This window comes from Schistocerca serialis, chromosome 12 (genome assembly GCF_023864345.2).
Source record: "Schistocerca serialis cubense isolate TAMUIC-IGC-003099 chromosome 12, iqSchSeri2.2, whole genome shotgun sequence".
Taxonomy (NCBI): Eukaryota; Metazoa; Arthropoda; class Insecta; order Orthoptera; family Acrididae; genus Schistocerca; species Schistocerca serialis.
The window spans coordinates 92,905,981-92,930,989 of NC_064649.1; the positions used below are offsets into that span (position 1 = coordinate 92,905,981).

General features: G+C 40.9%; 1 protein-coding gene across 1 annotated transcript in view; it reads right to left on the reverse strand.

Moving 5' to 3' along the window:
- Positions 1 to 25,009, reverse strand: part of LOC126428215 (aminopeptidase Ey-like) — a 265,785-nt gene that overhangs the window by 90,532 nt on the left and 150,244 nt on the right. The window contains exons 11-13 of the mRNA XM_050090131.1: positions 22,115 to 22,268; positions 11,711 to 11,792; positions 10,764 to 10,959 (exon numbers count right to left, since the gene is read on the reverse strand). Coding sequence (XP_049946088.1) covers positions 10,764 to 10,959; positions 11,711 to 11,792; positions 22,115 to 22,268 — 432 coding nt within the window. The remainder of the gene's footprint in view (positions 1 to 10,763; positions 10,960 to 11,710; positions 11,793 to 22,114; positions 22,269 to 25,009) is intronic.

Below are 25,009 nucleotides of genomic sequence, written 5' to 3' on the forward strand. Positions count from 1 at the left end.
AATAACTTTATTATTTGAGATATTTTCACAATGCTTTGCACACACATACAAAAACTCAAAAAGTTTTTTTAGGCATTCACAAATGTTCGATATGTGCCCCTTTAGTGATTCGGCAGACATCAAGCCGATAATCAACTTCCTCCCACACTCGGCGCAGCATGTCCCCATCAATGAGTTCGAAAGCATCGTTGATGCGAGCTCGCAGTTCTGGCATGTTTCTTGGTAGAGGAGGTTTAAACATTGAATCTTTCACATAACCCCACAGAAAGAAATTGCATGGGGTTAAGTCAGGAGAGCATGGAGGCCATGCCATGAATTGCTGATCATGATCTCCACCACGACCGATCCATCGGTTTTCCAATCTTCTGTTTAAGAAATGCCGAACATCATGATGGAAGTGCGGTGGAGCACCATCTTGTTGAAAGATGAAGTCGGCGCTGTCGGTCTCCAGTTGTGGCATGAGCCAATTTTCCAGCATGTCCTGATACACGTGTCCTGTAACGTTTTTTTCGCAGAAGAAAAAGGGGCCGTAAACTTTAAACCCTGAGAGTGCACAAAACACTTTAACTTTTGGTGAATTGCGAATTTGCTGCACGAATGGATGAGGATTCTCTACCGCCGAGATTCGGACATTGTGTCTGTTCACTTCACCATTAAGAAAAAGTGTTGCTTCATTACTGAAAACAAGTTTTGCACTGAACGCATCCTCTTCCATGAGCTGTTGCAACCGCGCCGAAAATTCAAAGCGTTTGACTTTGTCATCGGGTGTCAGGGCTTGTAGCAACTGTAAACAGTAAGGCTTCTGCTTTAGCCTTTTCCGTAAGATTTTCCAAACCGTCGGCTGTGGTACGTTTAGCTCCCTGCTTGCTTTATTCATCGACTTCCGCAGGCTACGCGTGAAACTTGCCTGCACGCGTTCAACCGTTTCTTCGCTCACTGCAGGCTGACCCGTTGATTTCCCCTTACAAAGGCATCCAGAAGCTTTAAACTGCGCATACCATCGCCAAATGGAGTTAGCAGTTGGTGGATCTTTGTTGAACTTTGTCCTGAAGTGTCGTTGCACTGTTATGACTGACTGATGTGAGTGCATTTCAAGCACGACATACGCTTTCTCGGCTCCTGTCGCCATTTTGTCTCACTGCGCTCTCGAGCACTCTGGCGGCAGAAACCTGAAGTGCGGCTTCGGCCGAACAAAACTTTATGAGTTTTTCTACGTATCTGTAGTGTGTCGTGACCATATGTCAATGAATGGAGCTACAGTGAATTTATGAAATTGCTTCAATCATTTGTAATAGCCCTGTATGTCAGCATCACCAGGAAGGATTCAGGATTCACACTAATTGCAGTGGAAGTTACTAATGGCAGCATTTGTTGATATAGGTACATTTTTCTTCATAAGTTAGAGAGATTCTTCGATGAATTTTGCACAGCATACATACTACAGTTACAGGTGTATGAAACACTATAATTTATTTAATTTATGATAAAACGAATGAGCTGTTATATTTTAAACTTCATGTTTAGAAAAAACACAAATTTTATAGTTAATTACCTCAATTTTTACCACAGTTTTTAATAGATTTTTAAAATTCTAGAGTTTCATACACCTTTAAGTATGGTTGGTATGCTGTGCAAAATTCATCGAAGAATCTCTCTTACTTATGAAGAAAAGTGTACCTACAGCAACAAATGCAGCCATTAGTAAGTGAAAAAAAGGTTGAAATTTCACATGTAAAAAAAAAAATTATTTCGTTATGTTTTCGAGCTTTCACTGCTATGAGTGTGAATTCTGAGTCCTTCCTGGTCATGCTGACAAAGTTTTATGAATTTATTTGTCAAAGTATAGACAGTGGAAATTGAAACGTCCTGTGGTGCCTCTCCTGCTCCAAGTCGGCCCGTTTGACGTCCTAACCCCCTTAAAAGCATCACCTACAAACAAATATACGGTACAGCAATTGACCCAAGTATGACACCATGCTATGTCAACCTATTCATCGGCCATCTAGAGAAATCCATCATAACTACCTAGAATTCCAAAGTCTCGCCTGGTTCACATTCACTGATGACATCTTCATGATCTGGACTAAGGATCAGGACACCTCCAGAACCTCAACACTTTCTCCCCCATTCACTTCTACTGGTCCCCCTCAGCACCTTCCTCAATGTAAACCTCCACATCTAAGATGTCTAGGTCAGTACCACTGTCAATATCAAACTTAGTAATCACCTGCAATACCTTGACTTCAATAGCTGCCACCCATTCTGCACCAAGAAACCCCGCCCCACCCTCAAACCTCCCCTCCCACTCAGGTCTTCTGACTGCTCCTAGCAGTCCTTCCCATCTCCATCACATCCCTGCATGCTCCCACAAGCACCACTACACCCTGCACCACCCCTACCCTGCCATCCCTTCCCCTCCCATGCGAACTACCTCTGTACCCGTACAATACTGGATCAGGACGCACAGTTGCATGCAGTCTGGGCTCAGAGGCCAGAGACAGTAGTCGCATGTGTGAGTTGTGCTTGAGTGAATGTGTGTAAGTTTTCTACTTTAGAAGAAGGCCTTTTGGCTGAAAGCTTAAATGTATAGCAGTCTTATTGTCGTGCCCATCTACAACATGACATTTCCTCTATATGGTGAGTAGTAATCTATCCCTTTCATTATATTTTCACTATTCTGTCCTGTATCTTACATTGTTACATTTTCACCAAAAGTAGATATGAATTTTGCCAAAAAAGCAGGTGCTACATTTCCAGGTCCAAATTTACAGAATATTAGTCACTCACTAATAATAGCAACTGCACACAAACCTAACAACCGTGATCCCATCCCAGAAGTTCAACATGACCTCAAGCAGCTCCTCAAGGCCTTAGGCCCATCCCATAATCCAACACCTGATTCCATGTCCCTCCTCACACCAGCAACTCCCCACCCTCCTACCTTTCACCTACTCCACAAACCCAATCTCACACACCTCCTCACTGGTCATCCAATAGTGGCTCGATATAACGCTCCCACTGAACAAACCTTTGCCTCTATTGACCAAAACTCCAGCCACAGTCTGTAACATCACACTGTAAATTCAAGACACTATTCACTTCCTTCACTGCCTTTCCACATTTTCTGTCCCATTACCATCACATTCCTTACCAGTCACTGTGGATATGACCTGCACAGTCTTTCCCAAGATCCTGATGGTGCAAAACCCACCATTTCTTTCCTAATCTTTCTAGTCAACCACATGCTAACTTACAATTATTTCACTTATGAAGATCAAATCTACAATCAATACCATGGTACTCCCATGGATACCTGCATGGCACCTTCTTATGCCAACTTATTTGTGGACCATTTGAAGGAACCCTTTCTCTCCAGTCAACACCTAAAACTCTTTGTTTGGTTCAGTTTCACTGATGACATTTTTGTGATCTGGACTATTGGCAGTCAATCTTTGTTCCTTGCTCCATAACTTCCACAACTGTTCCCAATTCTACTCCACATTGTCCTTCTCAACTCAATTAACCATCCTCGTAGATGTTGATCTCCTCCTCTCAGACAACTTGTTAAATACGTCTGTTGATACGACGGTCACGCCAAAAGAAATGCACATAATTTTTGTAAAAATACAGTTTTCATTCTGCATGTGTGAAAGTTTTACAGTGTGTAGATACATCCTTCCCGCTCGTTTTCAAACTTAGTTCAACCTGGAATGAGATTTTCACTCTGCAGCGAAGTGTGCACCGATATGAAACTTCCTGGTAGATTAAAACTGTGTGCCAGACTGAGACTCGAACTCGGGAGTTCGAGTCTCCGTCCGGCACACCATTTTAATCTGCCAGCAAGTTTCGTATCAGTGCACACTCCGCTGCAGAGTAAAAATCTCCTTCTGGAAACATCCCCCAGGCTATGGCTAAGCCATGTCTCCACAATATCCTTTCTTTCAGGAGTGCTAGTTCTGCAAGGTTTTGCAAGAGAGTTTCTGTAAAGTTTGGAAGGTAGGAGACGAGCTACTGGCAGAAGTAAAGCTGTGAGGACAGGGCATGAGTCGTGCATGGGTAGCTCAGTTGGTAGAACATGTGCCCGTGAAAGGCAAAGGTCCCGAGTTCGAGTCTCAGTCTGGCACACAGTTTTAATCTGCCAGGAAGTTTCTTAGTTCAACCTGTTCCCGTGAGTGGCTCCCTCACAGCATGTCTTCAATATGGCTGCTACGCTTGACGTTCGTCAGAAGCAATGTGCTGTCACAGAATTCCTGTGATGTGAAAACGAGACAGTGGGAAACATCCAGAAGAGGTTGAAAAAGGTGTATGAAGATGCTGCTGTCAATCGTATTACAGCTAGTCAGTGGGCAAGCAGGTTGTGTGATGAATGCGGGCACCGCAATATTGAGGATTGTCCTCGCAGCCGAAGGCCTCGTACTGCACACACTCCACACAATGGGCAGAGAGTTAACGAATTGGTGACTGCTGACAGACACATCACAGTGAACGAATTGTCAGGCTACGTTCAGATAGGGGAAGGAAGTGTTTGCAGAATACTTAAAATGTTGGCATTAAAGGTTTGTGCCAGGTGGGTTCCCAGGATGTTGACAGGGGCTCACAAAGAAACAAGAAAAATGGTATGCAGCGAACTTTTGGAACAGTACAAGAATGGTGGAGATGAATTTCTTGGAAGAATTGTGACAGGTGATGAAACATGGCTCCATCATTTTTTACCAGAGATGAAGAGCCAATCAATGGAGTGGCATCATGCAAATTCACCCAAGAAAAAAAAATTCAAAACCACACCTTCTGCTGGAAAAGTTATGACTACAGTGTTTTTCAATTCCGAAGGACTCTTGCTTGTGGACATCATGCCAAGTGGAATGACCATAAATTCCGATGCATATGTGACAACACTGAAGAAACTTCAAGCTCAACTGAGTCGTGTTTGACCACATCGGCAAAAGCAGGATGTTTTGCTGTTGCACGACAATGCACGGCCACATGTCAGTCAAAAAACCATGGAAGCGATCACAAAACTCAGATGGACAACACTGAAACACCCGCCTTACAGTCCTGGCCTGGCTCCATGTGGCTATCATCTCTCTGGGAAACTGAAAGACTCTCTTTGTGGAACAACATTTGAAGATGATGACTCCCTTGTGCATGCTGCCAAACAGTGGCTCCAACATGTAGGTCCAGAATTTTACCGTGCGGGTATACAGGCGCTGGTTCCAAGATGGCATAAGGCAGTTGAGAGGGATGGAAATTATGTGAAGAAATGAAAATATTGTTCCTAAGGATGTATCTACACAATGTAAAACTTTCAAACATGTAGAGTAAAAGATGTTTTTTTTAAAAAAAAAATAGTGTGCATTTCTTTTGGAGTGACCCTCGTATAAAGTACATCAACCAGCAACAGTACCTTCACTATGATAACTACCATCCATTCCATGTTAAAAAGTCTCTTCCATACAGCCTTGCCACCCATAGAAGTCTAATCTGCAGTGGAAGGCAAGAGTAGTCAAAATATACCAATAACATAACCAGGGCCTTTCTTGACCTTTTACCTATCCTTCTCATCCATAAACAGAGCTCCCAAGCCATCCTCCCCTCTAACACCACTGACAACACTGACAAAACGAATCACAAACCAGAACTCCACTAATAACTCCACTAATTACCCTGGCCTTGAAAAGCTCAACCATATCCTTCACCAGGGCTTTGACTAGCACTCGCTGTGCCCTGAGAGGAGGGATATCCTACACAGAATCCTACCCGCATCACCCAAAGTGCAGGGTGTACATAAAGTCCATTCTCTTGTGGTCGACCCAGATGCAGACCTGTCCCATACACCCACCATCCACCTTGTACTGCAGGCTTTTTCTATCCAATGAAAGGCATGGCCATGTGTGAAAGCAGCCATGTTAGATAGCAGGTTTGCTGCAATTACTGTATAGCATACTATGTGGGTGTGACAAGAACCAACTATCCACTTACATGAATAGCCACTACCAAAACGTGGCAAACTGCAAACTTTACCATCCAACTGCCGAACATACTGCACACCACAATACTAATGATCTCAATAGCTGCTTCACTAAATGGGCCATTTACATATTACCTTAAAGCACAAGAACTGTGCAGGTTGGAACTGTCTCTCTAGCATATCCTGCACTGTTGCAATCCATCTGGCCAAAACCACAACTAAATTGTTTCCCACTGCCTCACTTTACCTTTTACTTTCTCTCACACTGCCTCACATTATCTTCTACGCTTTACTCTCTGAACTCTTTTCATCTTGTTGTGCAGCCGCTAAGTCACCCTGCCTCACACTACCCTGCTAGCTCCTCCTTGCCTCATGCCTCTTTTCCTACTCCCTCCCCACCTTAATGAACCTAAGCAAATGCTTTCGAAAATCGGTATTCGGCAATCAGTCTGCCTGATGCTGTGAGCATGTACACTTAGGTATCTATGTGGCTGTGTGTGTGAATGCGTGTACTCTTACTGGAGAAAGAGCAAGTGCTCAAAAGCTACTGTTAACTGTTTTCTATTACATGTCTCTGTATGTATGCACCAATCCTCTACAGGTAAAGGTTGCCTTTCCCTTATTTTACTTATTCACTGATAGAAAAAAGTTTACAACACAAACAAGGAATTTGCATGACAAACAAAAGTTGGCAGGTGTGTTTCTACATCTGAAAGATGATATCTGTTCAAATTCTGTAGCAGTCACGTAATAGTGGCAAAAGTAGCACTACTATAGGAATGCAAAGCAGGTCTGCTTTAAATACACACTGCAATCGTCATGAGTATTAGTTACCTTTGAGATAGGATTTGTTGAGTTATGTTAGTCATGAATGCCTTTAAAGCAACAAAGATGCCATTGTCAACACCTCAGGGAGGTTGAATGAGGTTGTGTAATAAGGCTATGGAAGTTGAATATTCCATCTGTGGTTCTTCAGAAAGGCCTGCAAGTAATGTAGCCACTGTACATACATGCTGGCGGTGATGGTCACGAGAATGTATGGTCGCAAGAAGATTGGAATCTGGATGGCCATGTGGCACTGCCGAGAGGGAGAAGCACTGTGTTCGGCCTATGGCTCTGCTGCATTGTACTGCATATGCAACAGCAATCTCAGCAGCAGTTGGAAACACAGTGATACAACAAACAGTTAGAAATCCGTAACCTCAAGGACAGCTCTGAGCCTGACTCCCTGTAGCTTGCATCCCTCTGACCACAGACCACTGCCATTTGCAACTTCAGTGTGTCATGCAGGAGCTCATTGGAGGGTAGGGTGGAAATCTGTTGTGTTTTGTGATGAAAGATGGTTCTGCCTTGGTGCCAGTGATAGCTGTATGTTGGTTAGGAGGAGGCCAGTCAAGGTTCTGCAACCACTCTGTCTGCATGCCAGGTACACTTGACCTACACCGGGAGAAGTCTTGCGAAGTAAGAGTGATTTCAGGTGTGCTGCAGGGGAATGTCATAGGACCGTTCCTATTCACAATATATATAAATGACCTTGTGGGTAACATCGGAAATTCACTGAGGCTTTTTGTGGATGGTGCTGTAGTATATCAAGAGATTGTAACAATAGAAAATTGGACTGAAATGCAGGAGGATCTGCAACGAATTGACGCTTGGTGCAGGAAGGGCAATTGAATCTCAATGTAGACAATTTTAATCTGCTGCAAATACATAGAAAGAAAGATCCTTTATCATTTAACTACAATATAGCAGGTCAGCAGCTGGAAGCAGTTAATTCCATAAATTATCTGGGAGTAGGCATCAGGAGTGATTTAAAATGGAATGACCATATAAAATTAATCATCAGTAAAGCAGATGCCAGATTCATTGGAAGAATCCTAAGGAAATGCACTCCGAAAACAAAGGAAGTAGGTTACAGTACACTTGTTTGCCAACTGCTTGAATACAGTTCACCGGTGTGGGATCCGTACTAGATAGGGTTGATAGAAGAGATAGGGAAGATCCAACGGAGAGCACCGTGCTGCATTAGAGAATCATTTAGAAGTCAGGAATGCATTACAGAGATGACAGATAAACTCTGGTGGAAGACTCTGCAAGAGAGACGCTCAGTAGATCGGTACGGGCTTTTGTTGAAGTTTCGAGAACATATCTTCCCGAGGAGTCAAGCAGTATATTGCTCCCTCCTATGTATATCTCATGAAGAGACCATGAGGATAAAATCAGAGAGATTAGAGCCCACACAGAGGCATACCAACAATCTTTCTTTCCACGAACAATATGAGACTGGAACAGAAGGGAGAACCGATAGAGGTACTCAAGGTACCCTGCCAGACACCGTCAGGTGGAGTATGGATGTAGATGTAGATGTAAATGTAGATGTAGTTACGGTCTGGGGTACAACTTCATATGACAGTAGGAGCAATGCCTTGACTATCCCATGCACCTTGACTGCAAATTTATACATCAGCCTAGAGATTCAACGTGCCATGCTGCCATTCAAGAACAGCATTACATGGGATGTTTTCCAACAGGACAACACCTACCCACATACTGCTGTCATAACCCAATGTGCTCTACTGAGTGTCAACATGTTGCCTTAGCCTGTTTGATCACCAGATATGCCTCTAATTGAGCACATATGGGACATCATCAGATGAAAACTCCAGCATCTTTCAATCACTAACAGTACTAATTGTCCATGTATTGTTGACCAACCAAATGTAATAGGCATGTAACTCCATCCCACAAACTGACATCGGAGCATCTGTACAACTCAGTGCATTCACACTTGTGCACTTGCATTCAACATTATGGCTGTTACACCTATTATTAATGTACAAGCATTTCATATTTGCAATGGTTTATCTTACAGTTACATCAACCTGTGATCTTTCAATGTTGATCACTTAAATAAACCACTTAAATATGTTACCTAGACAAATTTACTCCTGCAATTTCATTGCTCAGCAGTAAATATTTCTTGGTGTTGCTATTTTTTTTCTGTCAGTGTATTAGTCATTCTGCTATTTGTAGAGATCTCACATTCTCCATGACAGAATCAGAGTCCATAAAGGTACTCACCCTGCAGTGGAGTGAGAGTTGACATGAAACTTCCTGGCAGATTGAAACTGTGTGCCGGACAGAGGCTCACACTTGGGGCCCTTTTGTCTTTCATGGCCAAATGCTCTACCACCTGCCCACGAAAGGCACAGTTTCCGAGTATGGATCTTGGTGCAGCACACAGTTTTATTCTGCCAGGAAGTTTTGGCATCAGAATGCATACAAATATTATAAATATGGAAGGAAACTCTGTCTGCTATGTTTTCACGACTAAATTGCTGAACTGATTGTGATGAAGCTGGGTTTGGAGCTAGGCTGAAGTAGGGAGTGGAACTTTTTTTTTCCATCGAGGAACATAAACTATGTTAAGAAATTATAAATTTATTCCACAACATGCATTTACTTCAATAACACAATGCATGCTATCACACATGCCTCTCCACATGCACTGCTTGGTAGGGATGCTTTTGCGTGTGTCGTGCCGTCATGTGTTATAGCAGTTGGTGAGGGGAGAGGAGGGAACAGGCATGCATTGCAAGCTATGCTTACTTGGGCAGGCGGACATATGAGGACCGCTGACGTTGCTGCAACTCATCATAACATAACTACTGAATGCAAGCACATTTATGCAAATGGCTAGCTTATTTCCTCACCACCAGTCATCAAAACAAAACAATAGATAAGTTTTATCCCTCTATACTGCACATATCTCCTCCTTCCCACTTTGTGTCTCCGCCTCTTCATCCCCATGTCTCTCTGTTCACCTCATCCTCCCACCTCTATATCTCCGTCCCCTCCTCCTCATTCTCTTTGTCCATCTCCTCTGCACCCTTTCTCCGACCATATCCTCCTTTCCCTCACTCTACATATCCCCCCCCCCCCCCTGCCTCTCTCTGTTCATCTGTTCTGTCTGCTCCCTCTGTCCATCTCCTCCTCCTACTCTCTCCACCTCATTCTCCCCATCTCTCTATGTCCATCCCCTCCTCCCTCCTCTCTGTTCATCTCACATTTATCCAGTGGTCCAGGAGGAGATGCTGGACATACATTCTATTACACACACACACACACACACACACACACACACACACACACACACACACACACACACACTTACTAAACCACAGATTGAAAAGGAAAAAAAAACATCATAGATGAGATTACTGAGAGCAGTAGCTGGCTACATATCACTTTGTAGGAAGGGACATGAGGAGGACAGGAATGAATTACGAAATAATGAGGTAGATGAACAAATGGAAACAGTATGTAACAATAATGCAAAGAGGCTGAGCACCAAAGTCAGTGCTGAAATGGACACCACAAGAAGGAAGAACAAATACTGATTGGCCAAAGAAAAAGATGGACAGAGAAAACTACACGAGGGCAGTGATGACATTCTTCACACATGAATCGTACATGTTCAATCATGGCCCATGAAACTTTTAAGGTTCTGAATATTTCACTCAGAGCTGCATTACATATCTTTTGAGGTGCTCCTTCCCTGAAAATATCTGGATGAAATGTCAGGAATCTTGATGTTTCACAAACAATGACCATGCAACATGGAAGTTCCAGCATGAGGTAAGAAAACAAGTCATGAAAGCTTTCACTGCATTCTTCAAACAATTTTCCTCCACAAATGGATCCATTTCAACTCAGCAGTCAATAATATGGCATCCTTTTCTATAAGGTACTGTCAAAAACGTTGTCAACTGAGATATTCAAATGCAGTGAATACCTGTTTGAAAGTGACAGATCCAGTCATGTAATTTCTTCTGACAGTAACAACAGGGAATCCAGGCTGCAGGATCCAAGAATTCATCACCTCCTTCAGAGATGTGTTTGCTGGAATAATGCGTTGGTGCACAGACCTCTGCTTGATGGCTTCTTCCAAGGACCACCACAAGTCATCGTGTTGTGCATTTGAGTATTTCCTGAGCCAATAGAAAGAAATGTTATGGAAGGATGTAACATATTACAGAAAGAAGAAATGAGCATATGAGTAAAAAATTCAACACAGTCAAGCTTGCTATTTTTTCTCCACAAATTCCCAAATAAGTGTGATTCTTGTAACATACTGTAAAGGTTTAAAACTGATGAAATACATAGTTGCTAGCTGACATTTGGATTACGTGGTCCAAGTCACATTACACAGAAGCAGTTAAACAAAAGTGCACTGCAGTTTTCAAAATCATTTTTATTTATGTTGATATATTATGGCCCACATACAAACTGAGTAAGGGGATGTTCATGGGTATTCAGTAAAATCATTTGAGACTTTATTACTAAATACATGAATTCAAATAACATTGCATAAGCATTGTAAATTTGGCACTTTCCGATGGCAGGTTTGGCATTTCATCTGAAGAAATGGTAGATAAAATTAATGGCATCTTGATGCAAGACAGTCACATTAAGATTCATAAGACTATTGAAACAGCAGAAATTGGTTGTCACACACTATGCCACAGTTTAGGAAACTATTTTATGAGTCAAACAAATTTCAATAACAATAATAAAAGAATACAGCATTTTACTGACAGAAAATGGGATGTTGGTGAAGACAGCCACAGATTTCAGAATATGACTCTGAACTTTTGCAGGAATGCTTTGCCAACTACTTTTTCTTGTATTACTGTTCTGAGTTTCACAATTATTTAATAACTTACTTTCAACAGTACTTACCATCTGTTGATAAATATTGACAGACCATTCCTGAACACTGCTTCAGTTAGGCTGAGATTGAGCATTCTATAAAGACATGCACCTGAAAACAGTGAATAATCACTATCAATTTAAAGATTGTGGAACACTATCAGGCAGTTTATAAAATGTAAAAAGATTACCAATATTCAAAACAAAACTAAGAGTGCTTGAAAACAGCATTCTTACACAGTGTTAAGGAATATTTTGAGACTAGTCCAAAAGAACATGAAAGAAATTGTAATGCTAGGATAATATTCTGATAATTTTTTTTTTTTTAATGAACACTCAAGTATTTCAGCAGAAACTGAAACTGGGTACCTAAATCTAGTAAATTAAATTAATAATAAAGTTTTGTTTTGTCTATGTTTTCATTTACTATTTATACACATATGAGTAAGTCTCTCAAACCAAACCAAAGAGAAACTTATTATTCTTATTTACTGGCTCACTCATTTTAACCTGCTAGTGCATGGGCAGCAAAGATTGTGTCATGCCCAGGCACGAGTGCTGAAGCACTTAGCCTCACTGTACATTTTCCCCACTGCCACGTAACACTGTCGAAGTGTGAAGAGGGGGCAACTGCAAAAGGGCCACACTGAAATGGCAGTGTTGTCACACTGCATACTATTTCATTTTATATTTCACTTTTCGCAAAAACGTAGGTCAAAAGCAAAACAAATTTTGTGAACCACACACACTGTACATGTAAAGTCTTGGCATGCCATGGCCAGCCCTGCTTTAGTGCTTGTTGGCAAATTTAGCTGTTGAATCCTTTTAAAAATCCTACAAGACACATATTTTAAATATGGGCATTGTTATAACAATGGGTGTAAACAATGAACAAGCATAATTCTTTTAGTGGTAACACTGTAGCTGTTCTGGACGCATTGTCACAGGGTTATAGTCAGTTTTCAGAATTGAAACTACTTTCAAGCAAATGAAAAAAAAGCTGCATACCATTCAGATATTTTACATTTTAACCCCCCACCCAGAATGACTCCAGAGCCCTGAGTTCGAGTGCAATGTGTCTGACGGGCCCAGATTGGGAAATCTCCTTTTATTTCAGATTCTCAACTTTTAATGTGCAAAATGTAATAGGGACCTACATGAGAATGTAGAAATAGAACACATAAAACTGAAAGTCAAAAAAACCATTTATTAACCACAAAAGTAACAAAATAGAAAGTAACAAAATTTTAAACTACTGCCAAAAAATTCCAGTTTCCAGTATGTAACTCTTATAATACTTTAAAGATAAACAAAAAACTTCAATTTTTGGGTAGTTATCCATTGCTGGCATCTTTTTCACTCACTCACAGTTAGCAGAGGAAATGTTCTGGCGCACAGAGAAGCAAAGATGACAAACCCTATCTGCATGGAATAGGCCCGTCACATTGTGACCTTGATAAATTCACAGTGTGGCATCCTTCTTGTGTTTCTGAATTCCTTTTGGGACATGGAAAAGATGCATCACAACAGGTCAGCAATATATGGTCTCAAATTATCTTGTTGGAAGGTAACATCATGAGAATCTTCAATGAGGAGAAATCTTTTTGGCCATCTTTGCAAGCTCAATGGGATTCCAAACTATTCTACACTTGTTGTGCGTAGCTGTCCAAGAACCAATGATGGACAAGAATTTTTAGATACAGACCACTCTACAACAGAGTTCATCAACCGTAGAGGCTGTGAGCTGTGGCGCGCCAGTCTCGTAGCAACTTGTGACCAGATGTTTTCAGTGGGTGAGAGATCTGGAGGACATGTTGGATAGTTCAACAGTTAAATACCCTCCATATCAAGGTGCATCACAACAGCTCAGCAATACATGGTCTCAAATTATCTTGTTGGAAGGTAACATCATGAGAATCTCAAAGACAATGCAGAGCCATGCATCAGAAATGTAACTGCTGCCCAAATTATCAGCTACAGGAACTAGATATCATGTTGTTGTTGTTGTTGTGGTCTTCAGTCCTGAGATGGTTTGATGCAGCTCTCCATGCTACTCTATCCTGTGCAAGCTTCTTCATCTCCCAGTACCTACTGCAACCTACATCCTTCTGAATCTGCTTAGTGTATTCATCTCTTGGTCTCCCTCTGTGATTTTTACCCTCCACGCTGCCCTCCAATGCTAAATTTGTGATCCCTTGATGCCTCAAAACATGCCCTACCAACCGATCCCTTCCTCTAGTCAAGTTGTGCCACAAACTTCTCTTCTCCCCAATCCTATTCAATACCTCCTCATTAGTTACGTCATCTACCCACCTTATCTTCAGCATTCTTCTGTAGCACCACATTTCGAAAGCTTCTATTCTCTTCTTGTCCAAACTAGTTATAGTCCATGTTTCACTTCCATACATGGCTACACTCCATACAAATATTTTCAGAAACTGTTTCCTGACATTTAAATCTATACTCGATGTTAACAAATTTCTCTTCTTCAGAAACGATTTCCTTGCCATTGCCAGTCTACATTTTATATCCTCTCTACTTCGACCATCATCAGTTATTTTACTCCCTAAATAACAAAATTCCCTTACTACTTTAAGTGTCTCATTTCCTAATCTAATTCCCTCAGCATCACCCGATTTAATTTGACTTCATTCCATTATCCTTGTTTTGCTTTTGTTGATGTTCATCTTATATCCTCCTATCAAGACACTGTCCATTCCATTCAACTGCTCTTCCAAGTCCTCTGCTGTCTCTGACAGAATTACAATGTCATCGGCGAACCTCAAAGTTTTTACTTCTTCTCCATGAATTTTAATACCTACTCCAAATTTTTCTTTTGTTTCCTTTACTGCTTGCTAAATATACAGATTGAATAACATCAGGGACAGGCTACAACCCTGTCTCACTCCTTTCCCAACCACTGCTTCCCTTTCATGCCCCCTGGCTCTTATAACTGCCATATGGTTTCTGTACAAATTGTAAATAGCGTTTACTATTTTACCTCCGGAATATTTTATCCAAGAGGACGCCATCATCATTTAATCATACAGTGAAGCTGCATGTCCTTGGGAAAAATTACGGCTGTAGTTTCCCCTTGCTTTCAGCCGTTCGCAGTACCAGCACAGCAAAGCCGTTTTGGTTAATGTTACAAGGCCAGATCAGTCAATCATCCAGACTGTTGCCCCTGCAACTACTGAAAAGGCTGCTGCCCCTCTTCAGGAACCACACATTTGTCTGGCCTCTCAACAGATATCCCTCCGTTGTGGTTGCACTTACGGTACGGCCATCTGTATCGCTGAGGCACGCAAGCCTCCCCACCAACGGCAAGGTCCATGGTTCATGGGGGGGGGGGGGGGGGGGGGGGCTAGATATCATATTGTGTACCAAATAACATGCCAAGCACAGGACACTACAATGAATATATTTTATAGAGACCTTTGTTCAAGAGTAGATTACGGTACCTATCCTGATTGATGAAATCTGTAAGTCCATTATTTTTTCAGTTATGTTTTATCTCAAATTGCAAATCTGATGTTTGAAAAAAGGAAACTTATGGGAATGATGTATTGTGAGAGAACCTTTATTTAAATTTTATTGTTTGTCATGTTTTCAGTAACACTTTTGGAATTATATTCTTTATCTTTGAATTTAAAGAAATTAATCATCGCATAAATTCTATTTGTTTCATATGGTCATATTTGGCACAGATTTCACATTTTGACATATTTGGTTACAAAAATTCCATTTCAAAATTATGTTCAATAATATATATTTGTTTTATTTTAATAAATCTGGTTTGTATTCAGTGCCATGTTTTCTTGATAATGTTAACTCAAGTCTGCAGAAAAAATATATCAAAGATTTAATTTGCTCAACTGATAGTTTTGCAGAGAGCTAAATTTCCACACTGTAAAATGCAGTGGCAGGGTGGCCAGGGTGTTGGACCGTTCCTTCCAATCCACTGATCCCGACATTACTCCCCTCTCCAGACATTGTGCCTCTTGACTTTTTTTTTCTGGGGCTATATCAAGGACAGAGTCTTCATCACACCAGTTGCTGACATTGATGAACTGAAAGCTAGCATATAAGCTGCTGTGGGTACTGTGCCATAACACATGCTACGAAACACCTGGCAGGAACTGGAATACCACCTCGACATTTTCCAAGCTACCAAGGGAGCACACGTTGAGGTTTACTAATGTAAGTGGTCTTAAAAACCTAGTAACACTAACCTATGTAGCGGCATTAAATGTAACTTATTATGTCAAATGGTTATTCTGTTATAAATTGTTGTAATCAGGACAAGACTTTTTGCTCACCCTGTATCACCGGTGTTTTGCAAAAAAGAGTTAGACACTCTTTGACTCACTTTTAAAGAAAGCACAGTTGCTTTGGAACTGGAATAAGCAATTCTCTGTTTTAAAACACGACAAGGGAGTCTATGGTTTAAAGTTGGTAAGTGTGTTTGGTCAGAATATTATGCATTAAATGTATGCAATGTAAACCTCTTTACATTAAAATTGTCACCTTTAATGGAATACAAATCTGAAATGATTTATGATCTCATCATGTGAATGACTCTCTTTATTAAAGTATGTAATGCTGAAATATGAAGTTGATTGTTTGCCATATGTGAAGCAGAAAGAAACCAAAATGCCTTAAAAGCCGTGAACAAGTATCTTCAAAAACATTAAAAACCCAGGACCTTAAAATCATATCTCAGAAGTTATCAAGAGGATGACTGAAGCCAATAACATTGTAACAACACAAGATGGGTATTAAACACTTTTTCTATTCATTGTAACAAGAAGTCTTGAAATGGTATTCTGCAGTGCTGTTTTCCAATATATAAGACAACAGATTTGTGTGTTGGTTTGTTCTGATGAAGAGATGCAAATACATCATCAACAATTTCAAAACAAGGATTTTTTTAAAAAAATTGGACACAGAGAATCACAGAGTTTGAACATGTATAACAATGACGAGTGCAATCTGGCATCATTCATTTTTCTCGAAGTGTCCACACACAAATACATCAGTCACGATTCCACACATGGAACCAGTTCTTATTTGAAAAGACGATGTGGTCCCACTCTGTGTCCAGTGTGTTCATCCAGTGCGCAGTATCGGCCAGTATCTGGTTGACCGCACTTTGAAATACACAAGCCTCCAGTTACGCTACCATGTTTCCTACAGCTGCCTTCACAGCACAAGGGTGCCAGCATGAACAATTATGCTGCTGCCAATCAGATGCAAGAATCGCCTCTCCGGAGGTCCAGCAGTGGGGGTACTCAAGTTTGAACGTTCATCCACTGACCCCATTTTGTGTGTTTGTCAGCTGAATAACATTTACAGACTTTCATAGTGGCCAGTGCTTGAAATCTTTTGAATGGACACTATCAAAGAGTGACAGATTTACAGATTTTCTGTATGTGTATATATTTCTACATTCAAATCTACTGTTAGCAACTGACGCTGCACCGACAGCAACAGCGTTATGTATTACTTTTAACAATTTAATGTTAGATGTGGAATTAATAAATATCTAAATTATCTCTTCATCAAAAGCATCTGTTCCTCACTCCTATGTCCACTAAAGAATGTGCAAAGGAAGACATTACATTGCACACAACTGTTGGCATATTTCTCTCTGCTGCCACATCCTGTCAAATGGTAACTCTGCTGTCACTTCATGCTCCAGACACCATTGTACTGTCTGTGTCCAGTGCATACTTGTTTTTCTGCAAACAAGCCCTTTCCCTAACTCAATGTACATGATTCTGCTGTACAATCTTACAAGGCTCATTGAACAATGTGTCTGTTCTCTGCTCATCATGAGAAAACTGCAGATTTATAACTCCAGATAGTGTTTAATGGACTAAATTTAATAAGGGAAAAAAGAGCTTTATGGCATTAAATCCATACATATCATAAAAATGTGTGTGTGTGTGTGTGTGTGTGTGTACCTTTGTATTGTATGGAACTGGGGACCTAGGTGCAGTTTGGCCCCCAGGAAAGCCTCACACCAGACAAGTGTAATGGTAGAGTAATTATAGTGCACGTGTACATGGAGAAAGTGTTTGCATAGCAATTGCTGACATAGTATAACTGAGGCGGAATAAGGGGTACCAGCCCACGTTCACCGACGTGGAAATCACCTTAAAAACCATTCATAGACTGGCCAGCACACGGGATCTCAACTCTAATCCATCGAGCGGATTCGTGCTGGGGACCGGCAGTGTGTTAGACCACATGGCTAACCAGGCGGGCTCATACATACCTTACTGACAGGCAGCAATCACTGTGGGGGTAAGAACCACATACCCATCAAACGGGTAGGAGTTCAGGTGAAAAAGAAGTGTAGCCTGTGACATGTGAATTACCAGACTTCATTAATCCAGTATTTGAGACTCAGAACACTTAGCAACTTGCAACAAATTTTATGTGTTATTTCAAACCATTACAAAATTTTGTCTTGTTGGAAACTCCTACAAAATGCTAAAATGAAAATTTTTTATCATTTACAACTTTTCGCTGTTCGTGCAGTAAAAGCTGTGCATCAGTCATTACTTCTTTACTACTAGCTGTACTTGCTACACATTTTGCAGACAGTATTCACATTCACCACTGAATGTAAGCACAAAGTTACACCACTATATGACACACGGTTAAATAGATTTGATGTCCTAAACAATACAATGAGATGTGCCAAAAATTGCTGCAGCATGCAGGTGCAAGTTTACTACTTCTTTGGTATTAACGCCATTGACAAAAAATTTCACACATAGTACCCACATATGCCACTGAATGTATCTACAATATTATACCATTGTACAACACACAATACAGGTGATATGATGTCGTTGTTGTTGTTGTCATTGTTGTGGTCTTCAGTCCTGAGACTGGTTTGATGCACCTCTCCATGCTACTCTATCCTGTGCAAGCTGCTTCATCTTCCAGTACGTACTGCAGCCTACATCCTTCTGAATCTGCTTAGTGTATTCATCTCTTCGTCTCCCTCTACGATTTTTACCATCCACACTGCCCTCCAATGCTAAATTTGTGATTCCTTGATGCCTCAGAACATGTCCTACCAACCAATCCCTTCTTCTAGTCAAGTTAGGCCACAAGCTCCTCTTCTCCCCAATTCTATTCAATACCTCCTCATTAGTTATGTGATCTACCCATCTAACCTTCAGCATTCTTCTGTAGCATCACATTTCGAAAGCTTCTAGTCTCTTCTTGTCTAAGCTATTTATCGTCCAGGTTTCACTTCCATACATGGCTACACTCCATACAAATACTTCCAGAAACGACTTCCTGACACTTATATCTATAGTTGATGTTAACAAATTTTTCTTCTTCAGAAACGCTTTCTTTGCCATTGCCAGTCTACATTTTATATCCTCTCTACTTTGACCATCATCAGTTATTTTGCTCCCCAAATAGCAAAACTCCTTTACTACTTTAAGTGTCTCATTTCCTAATCTAATTCCCTCAGCATCACCCGACTTAATTTGACTACATTCCATTATCCTCGTTTTACTTTTGTTGATGTTCATCTTATACCCTCCTTTCAAGACACTGTCCATTCCGTTCAACTGCTCTTCCAAGTCCTTTGCTGTCTCTGACAGAATTACAATGTCATCGGTGAACCTCAAAGTTTTTATTTCTTCTCCATGGATTTTAATACCTACTCCGAACTTTTCTTTTGTTTCCTTTATTGAATAACATCGGAGATAGGCTACAATCGTGTCTCACTCCCTTCCCAACCACTGCTTCCCCCCTTTCATACCCCTCGAATCTTGTAACTGCCATCTGCTTTCTGTACAAATTGTAAATAGCCTTTCGCTCTCTGTATTTTACCCCTGCCACCTTCAGAATTTGAAAGAGAGTATTCCAATCAACATTGTCAAAAGCTTTCTCTAAGTCTATAAATGCTAGAAATGTAAGTTTGCCTTCCCTTAATCTTTCTTCTAAGATAAGTCGTTGGGTCAGTATTGCCTCACGTGTTCCAACATTTCTACAGAATCCAAACTGATCTTCTCCGAGGTCGGCTTCTATCAGTTTTTCCATTCGTCTTTAAAGAATTAGCACTAGTATTTTGCAGCTGTGACTTATTAAACTGATAGTTCGATAATTTTCACATCTGTCAACACCTGCATACTTTGGGATTGAGATTATTATATTCTTCTTGAAGTCTGAGGGTATTTCGCCTGTCTCATACAATTTGCTCACCAGATGGTAGAGTTTTATCAGGACTGGCTCTCCCAAGGCTGTCAGTAGTTCTAATGGAATGTTGTCTACTCCGGGTGCCTTGTTTTGATTCAGGTCTTTCAGTGCTCTGTCAAACTCTTCACGCAATATCATATCTCCCATTTCATCTTCATCTATATCCTCTTCCATTTCCATAATATTGTCCTCAAGTATATCGCCGTTGTATAGACCCTCTATATACCCCTTCCACCTTTCTGCTTTCCCTTCTTTGCTTAGAACTGGGTTTCCATCAAAGCTCTTGATATTCATGCAAGTGGTTCTCCTTTCTCCAAAGGTCTCTTTAATTTTCCTGTAGGCAGATTCCTGAGGTTAGATTTGTGAAAAATTGGCACAGTGTGCATTATGTTTAAATTTATTATCTCGTTCCTACTTACTCCATTCGCAATACATTTTGCAGACGGTAACTACATATGCTGCTGAATGTACCTACAAAATTATATCATTGCACAACACACAGTTCAGGAGATATGATGTCACACTGTACGTAAATGCCTTGGCAATGCCAAGTTTCTCTGCTGGTTTATTATAAGGTTATGTGTTCACCTACACTATGTGATAAAAAGTATCCAGACACCTGGCTGAAAATGACTCATAAGTTCATGGTGCCCTCCATCGGTAATGCTGGAATTAAATATTGTGTTGGCCCACTCTTATCCTTTATGACAGCTTCCACTCTCACAGGCATATGTTCAGTCAGATGCTGGAGGGTTTCTTGGGAAATTGAAGCCCATTCTTCATGGAGTGCTGCACTGAGGAGAAGTATGATGTTGGTCAAAGAGGCCTCGTACGAAATCGGCATTCCAAAACATCCCAATGGGGTTCTATAGGATTCAGGTCAGGACTCTGTGCAGGCCAGTCCCTTACAGGGATGTTATTGTCATGTAACCACTCCACCACAGGCCGCACATTACAAATAGGTGCATGACTGTGTTGGACGATGCAACCACCATCGCCAAATTGATCTTCCAACAGTGGGAAGCAAGACGGTGCTTAAAACATCAATATAGTGCTGTGATAGTGGCATGCAAAACAACAAGGGGTGCAAGCCCTCTCCATGAAAAATACAACCACACCATAACACCATCACCATCACCATCACCTGGCACTACACATGCTGGCAGACGATGCTCACTGGGCATTCGTGATACCCACACCCTGTCATCAAATCACCACATTGCATACTGTGATTCGTCACTCCACACAACGTTTTTCCACTGTTCAATAGTAAAATGTTTATGCTCCTTACACCAAGCAAAGCGTCGTTTGGCATTTACTGGCGTGATGTGTGGCTTATGATCAGCCGCTTGACCATGAACTCCAAGTTTTCTCACCTCCCGCCTAACTGTCATAGTACTTGCAGTGGATCCTGATGCTGTTTGGAATTCCTGTGTAATGGTCTGGATAGGTGTTGGCCTATTACACATTACGACCCTCTTCAACTGTTGGCAGTCTCTTTCAGTCAACAGACGAGGTCGATCTGTATGCTTTTGTGCTGTATGTGCCCTTCATGTTTCCACTTCACTATCACACCAGAAACTGTGGACCTAGTGATGTTTAGGAGTATGGAAATCTTGTGTACAGATGTATGACACAAGTGACACCAAATCACCTGACCACATTCAAAGTCTGAGTTCCGCCGAGTGCCCCATTCTGCTCTCTCACGGTGTCTAAAGACTACTGAGGTCACTGTAATGGAGTACTGGCAGTAAGTGGCAGCACAATGCACCTAATAAGAAAAAGGTATGTTTTTGTGGGTGTCTGGATACTTTTGATCACATAGTGTACATATTGATGCTTACGTTTCCTTGCACTTAGTAAGTATGTATGCAATTATGTTGTTACCTCATCAGCAGATAGCTTATCACTGCCTCAGCTGATGGTAGGTACTTCATAATGCTGTTCTATTCACAGTACTGGAAACTGAATTCTCCAATATCACATTTGACATGCTGTCCAACAAGTGACTACAATACATGAAGAGGCAATAAAATACACACACGACTATTAACATAAGAAGAGATAATACAGCATGCTAAAAACAGCTAAATACTCTACTCAAGTGTTAAAACTACTCTTACTACTGAGAAAACTTGCCCAAAATACTAAAATATATCCATGAATGGCTATCTTTACCTGTAATGAGCAACAAACACAAACCTTTACTGTATGATATGGAATCAAACGTCTGGATCAGCTGTGTTACAGTTTCAACAGCAGTGAAAGGTGGGCGGGTGAACCGTGTGCTGTCTTGTAGCATCACCCGATGCATTTCATTCAGAAACTTATCTGGCATTTCCCATGTGGGTTCCACCTGTGAATAACAATTTTTACACAGTTTTGCCACTTTGTCTTAAACTTGAACTGATTAAATACTAGAATATTCTGCAATAACATACTGCTATCAAGTTTGGAACCTATGTTCCTTGTTATTGCAACTCCATCCAAGGCAGATAGGGAAGGCACGTGTTCAGCTGTGCAGTGCATCAATTGTATCTGTGTTTTATTGTGAGGCTGTCAGTGGATTGGGATGGTCACTTTCTTTGTCTTGCTGCAATGAATTTGTCACACACTGCCTTTTCTGCAAGTGTCTTAGCTTCCTTTCACCTAGCCAAAGGTTGTTTCTGACACACTTGAAAGTGAAGATTTCTACCATTTGGAGACCAGGTCAGTATACCTTGGTATAGTGTCACTCCATGCTTTGTGGTCACTTCTTTCTGAATGGTGCCTTGGCATTTGTGTGTGAAAGAAAATGACTTCTGTATTAGACTGAGGGGTTTGCACCCCAATATTTGTTTGGTGTATTATTACATATTAAGGCTCATATGTGAGTGGCTTGAGTGATTTTAGGACTTTTACCTTACATAAGGAACAGCTCCTCATCGTTTTGAGTGTAAATTCCATGCTCTGTCTCGCGTAATGTTGTAACTTGGAGCTCCGGTAACACGAAGGGTGTGCTGCGTCACTGTGCAGTTGTGCTGCTGATGTTCTGAACATGTTATTTGCTTATGTGTGCTGGCAGGAGCAGGGTGAACTATAAGCTAGTGACATGTTTGCTACTCTTCTGAATATTTAAACCGTACCGGATTTCAATTGGTAATATATGCTCTCCCAGGGCTCTGAGCTGTTTGTAGTTTTAAAGTTTCATGAAGTTGCGTTTAATGCCTTATTACTAAGAACTGCAACTGCCATTCGTGCTTTGCTGTGAAACATTGTTTCAGCAACACTGTATATAGACAGTAGCTGAGAAATCTGTGTTTTCGCTCTTTGAGGTTTATTTGAGCGACTGTTCAAAATCAGAAATTATGCACAGGCTATTGCATGCCTCAGGTGGGCACATGGTATTTGTACTTCAACTAGTAAGTCTATCTGCAATTCAAATGCACCCGCCATACTTGCTACTGAAAAGTTTGGCCGGCCACGTATTTGGGCCTGGGCATGCCTTGTGGTTGATTGAGCAAGCATGACTGCCTTCCAGAGAGATCGAATGGTTAGACAGGCATGTTAATATCAAGATAGACAACTCACATGTTGGAGGTGCCAGCCCATGTTTGTAATGGTGACAAGGCAGCTCCATCTGTAATCAAAGCCTAATGCTTTTAAATTGCAGGCTCAGCAGGGAAGTTCATTTTAACTGTATTTCTTTTGCCCTTTAAATGGGTCTTTGTCATTTAAAGTCTTAGGACACGAACAATGCTCACAAAAAATAAATTATTAGTGTAATTTTTTTACTCTGTATATCTAGCAATTCTGTGTAGCAAATGTCGTATTCTGTTGTATCTTACAGAAGAAGAAAGCATAAGTGAGCCTCACTCATGATTTAAGAGTTGTGATCTGCTTTTGGTAAGTGTAGATAAAAAAAATCTTTTGAAATTCATATCTCAGTTCGATTTGTGTAACCAATTCATACTTCTATAATTGGATTAAAAGAGAGTGTGCTTTGCTCAGAATGTTCAGATTTTTTTAAAAATTTTATTACAACTAATTATTTCAATTATCTATCCTGTCATATTTATTCTCACAATTTGTTTGTTGGTGTAATAAAGTTGTATTTGTATTTTTGATAAAATGGTGAATGTTGTTGAAAAGAAAATTCCTGGGCTCCACTTCATCTACTGTGTTCTTTCATCTACTGTGTTCTTTCCCTGAGTTCCTTTGGGTGTGAATTAACCAGTACAACTGGTTTTTTCAGAGGGTAGAATCTTTTCTTTCCTTGTTGGCATCATCATTCACCATTCATTACGTTACATGTGTACTTAGTGTGTTATAGAAAATAGTATTCATTCCTATTACAAAGCATGGCTGCCAGAGACTGCACAGGAATTTCTTTTCTCCAGCATGATCATTTGGAATGTGAACTGAGGATTAATCAGCAGGCAGGCAACAGAAGTGTAGCGGATTTGACAGCCCATTTGCACGCCTTTTTGGATAGACTGCTGAGCCTCACTGAAGAGGACTGCTCAAGTGGGTGATGTGCTTCATACTTGTTCAGCAGCTCTGGTAACGCTGCGTTAGAACACTGAAATTCTTGAGGTCGCCCAACTGACCCTAAAGCAGGCATATAATGTCCAGGCTCAACTTATTCATTTGGAGTAATCATCTTGCTGACTTAAAGCAGCTGCAAGTGAGTGGGGAACAGGCCAGTTTAATAATCAGTTGCTAGCCCAATTTAAAGAACTGCAGGTAGGTGTGATGTTTCTGGGTGTCGATGATGTGGTGGCGCGAGTGAAGATGGTTCTTCAGCCATTGGCCAGTTAGCACAACTGAGTGGCCCCAAAGGGACAGAAGAGGAAAACCACCCATTACAGAATCTTTCAGAAGACTGCCTAATCTTATTGTCCATTTGCTTCAGAGAGTTGCCAAACTTTCTGTTGAACAATATGCACAGTTTGAGTTGCTCTTGTGAATAAATCTTCACTTTGAATTTCACAGCAATGCCTCAGATATGTCTCACTGTTTTATTCTGTGGCTATTATATCTGTTAACTCATGGGTTACCTAGCACAATATTTTTAGAAGTATTGCAGGGGCAAAGGTTGCTGCACAACATGAGACA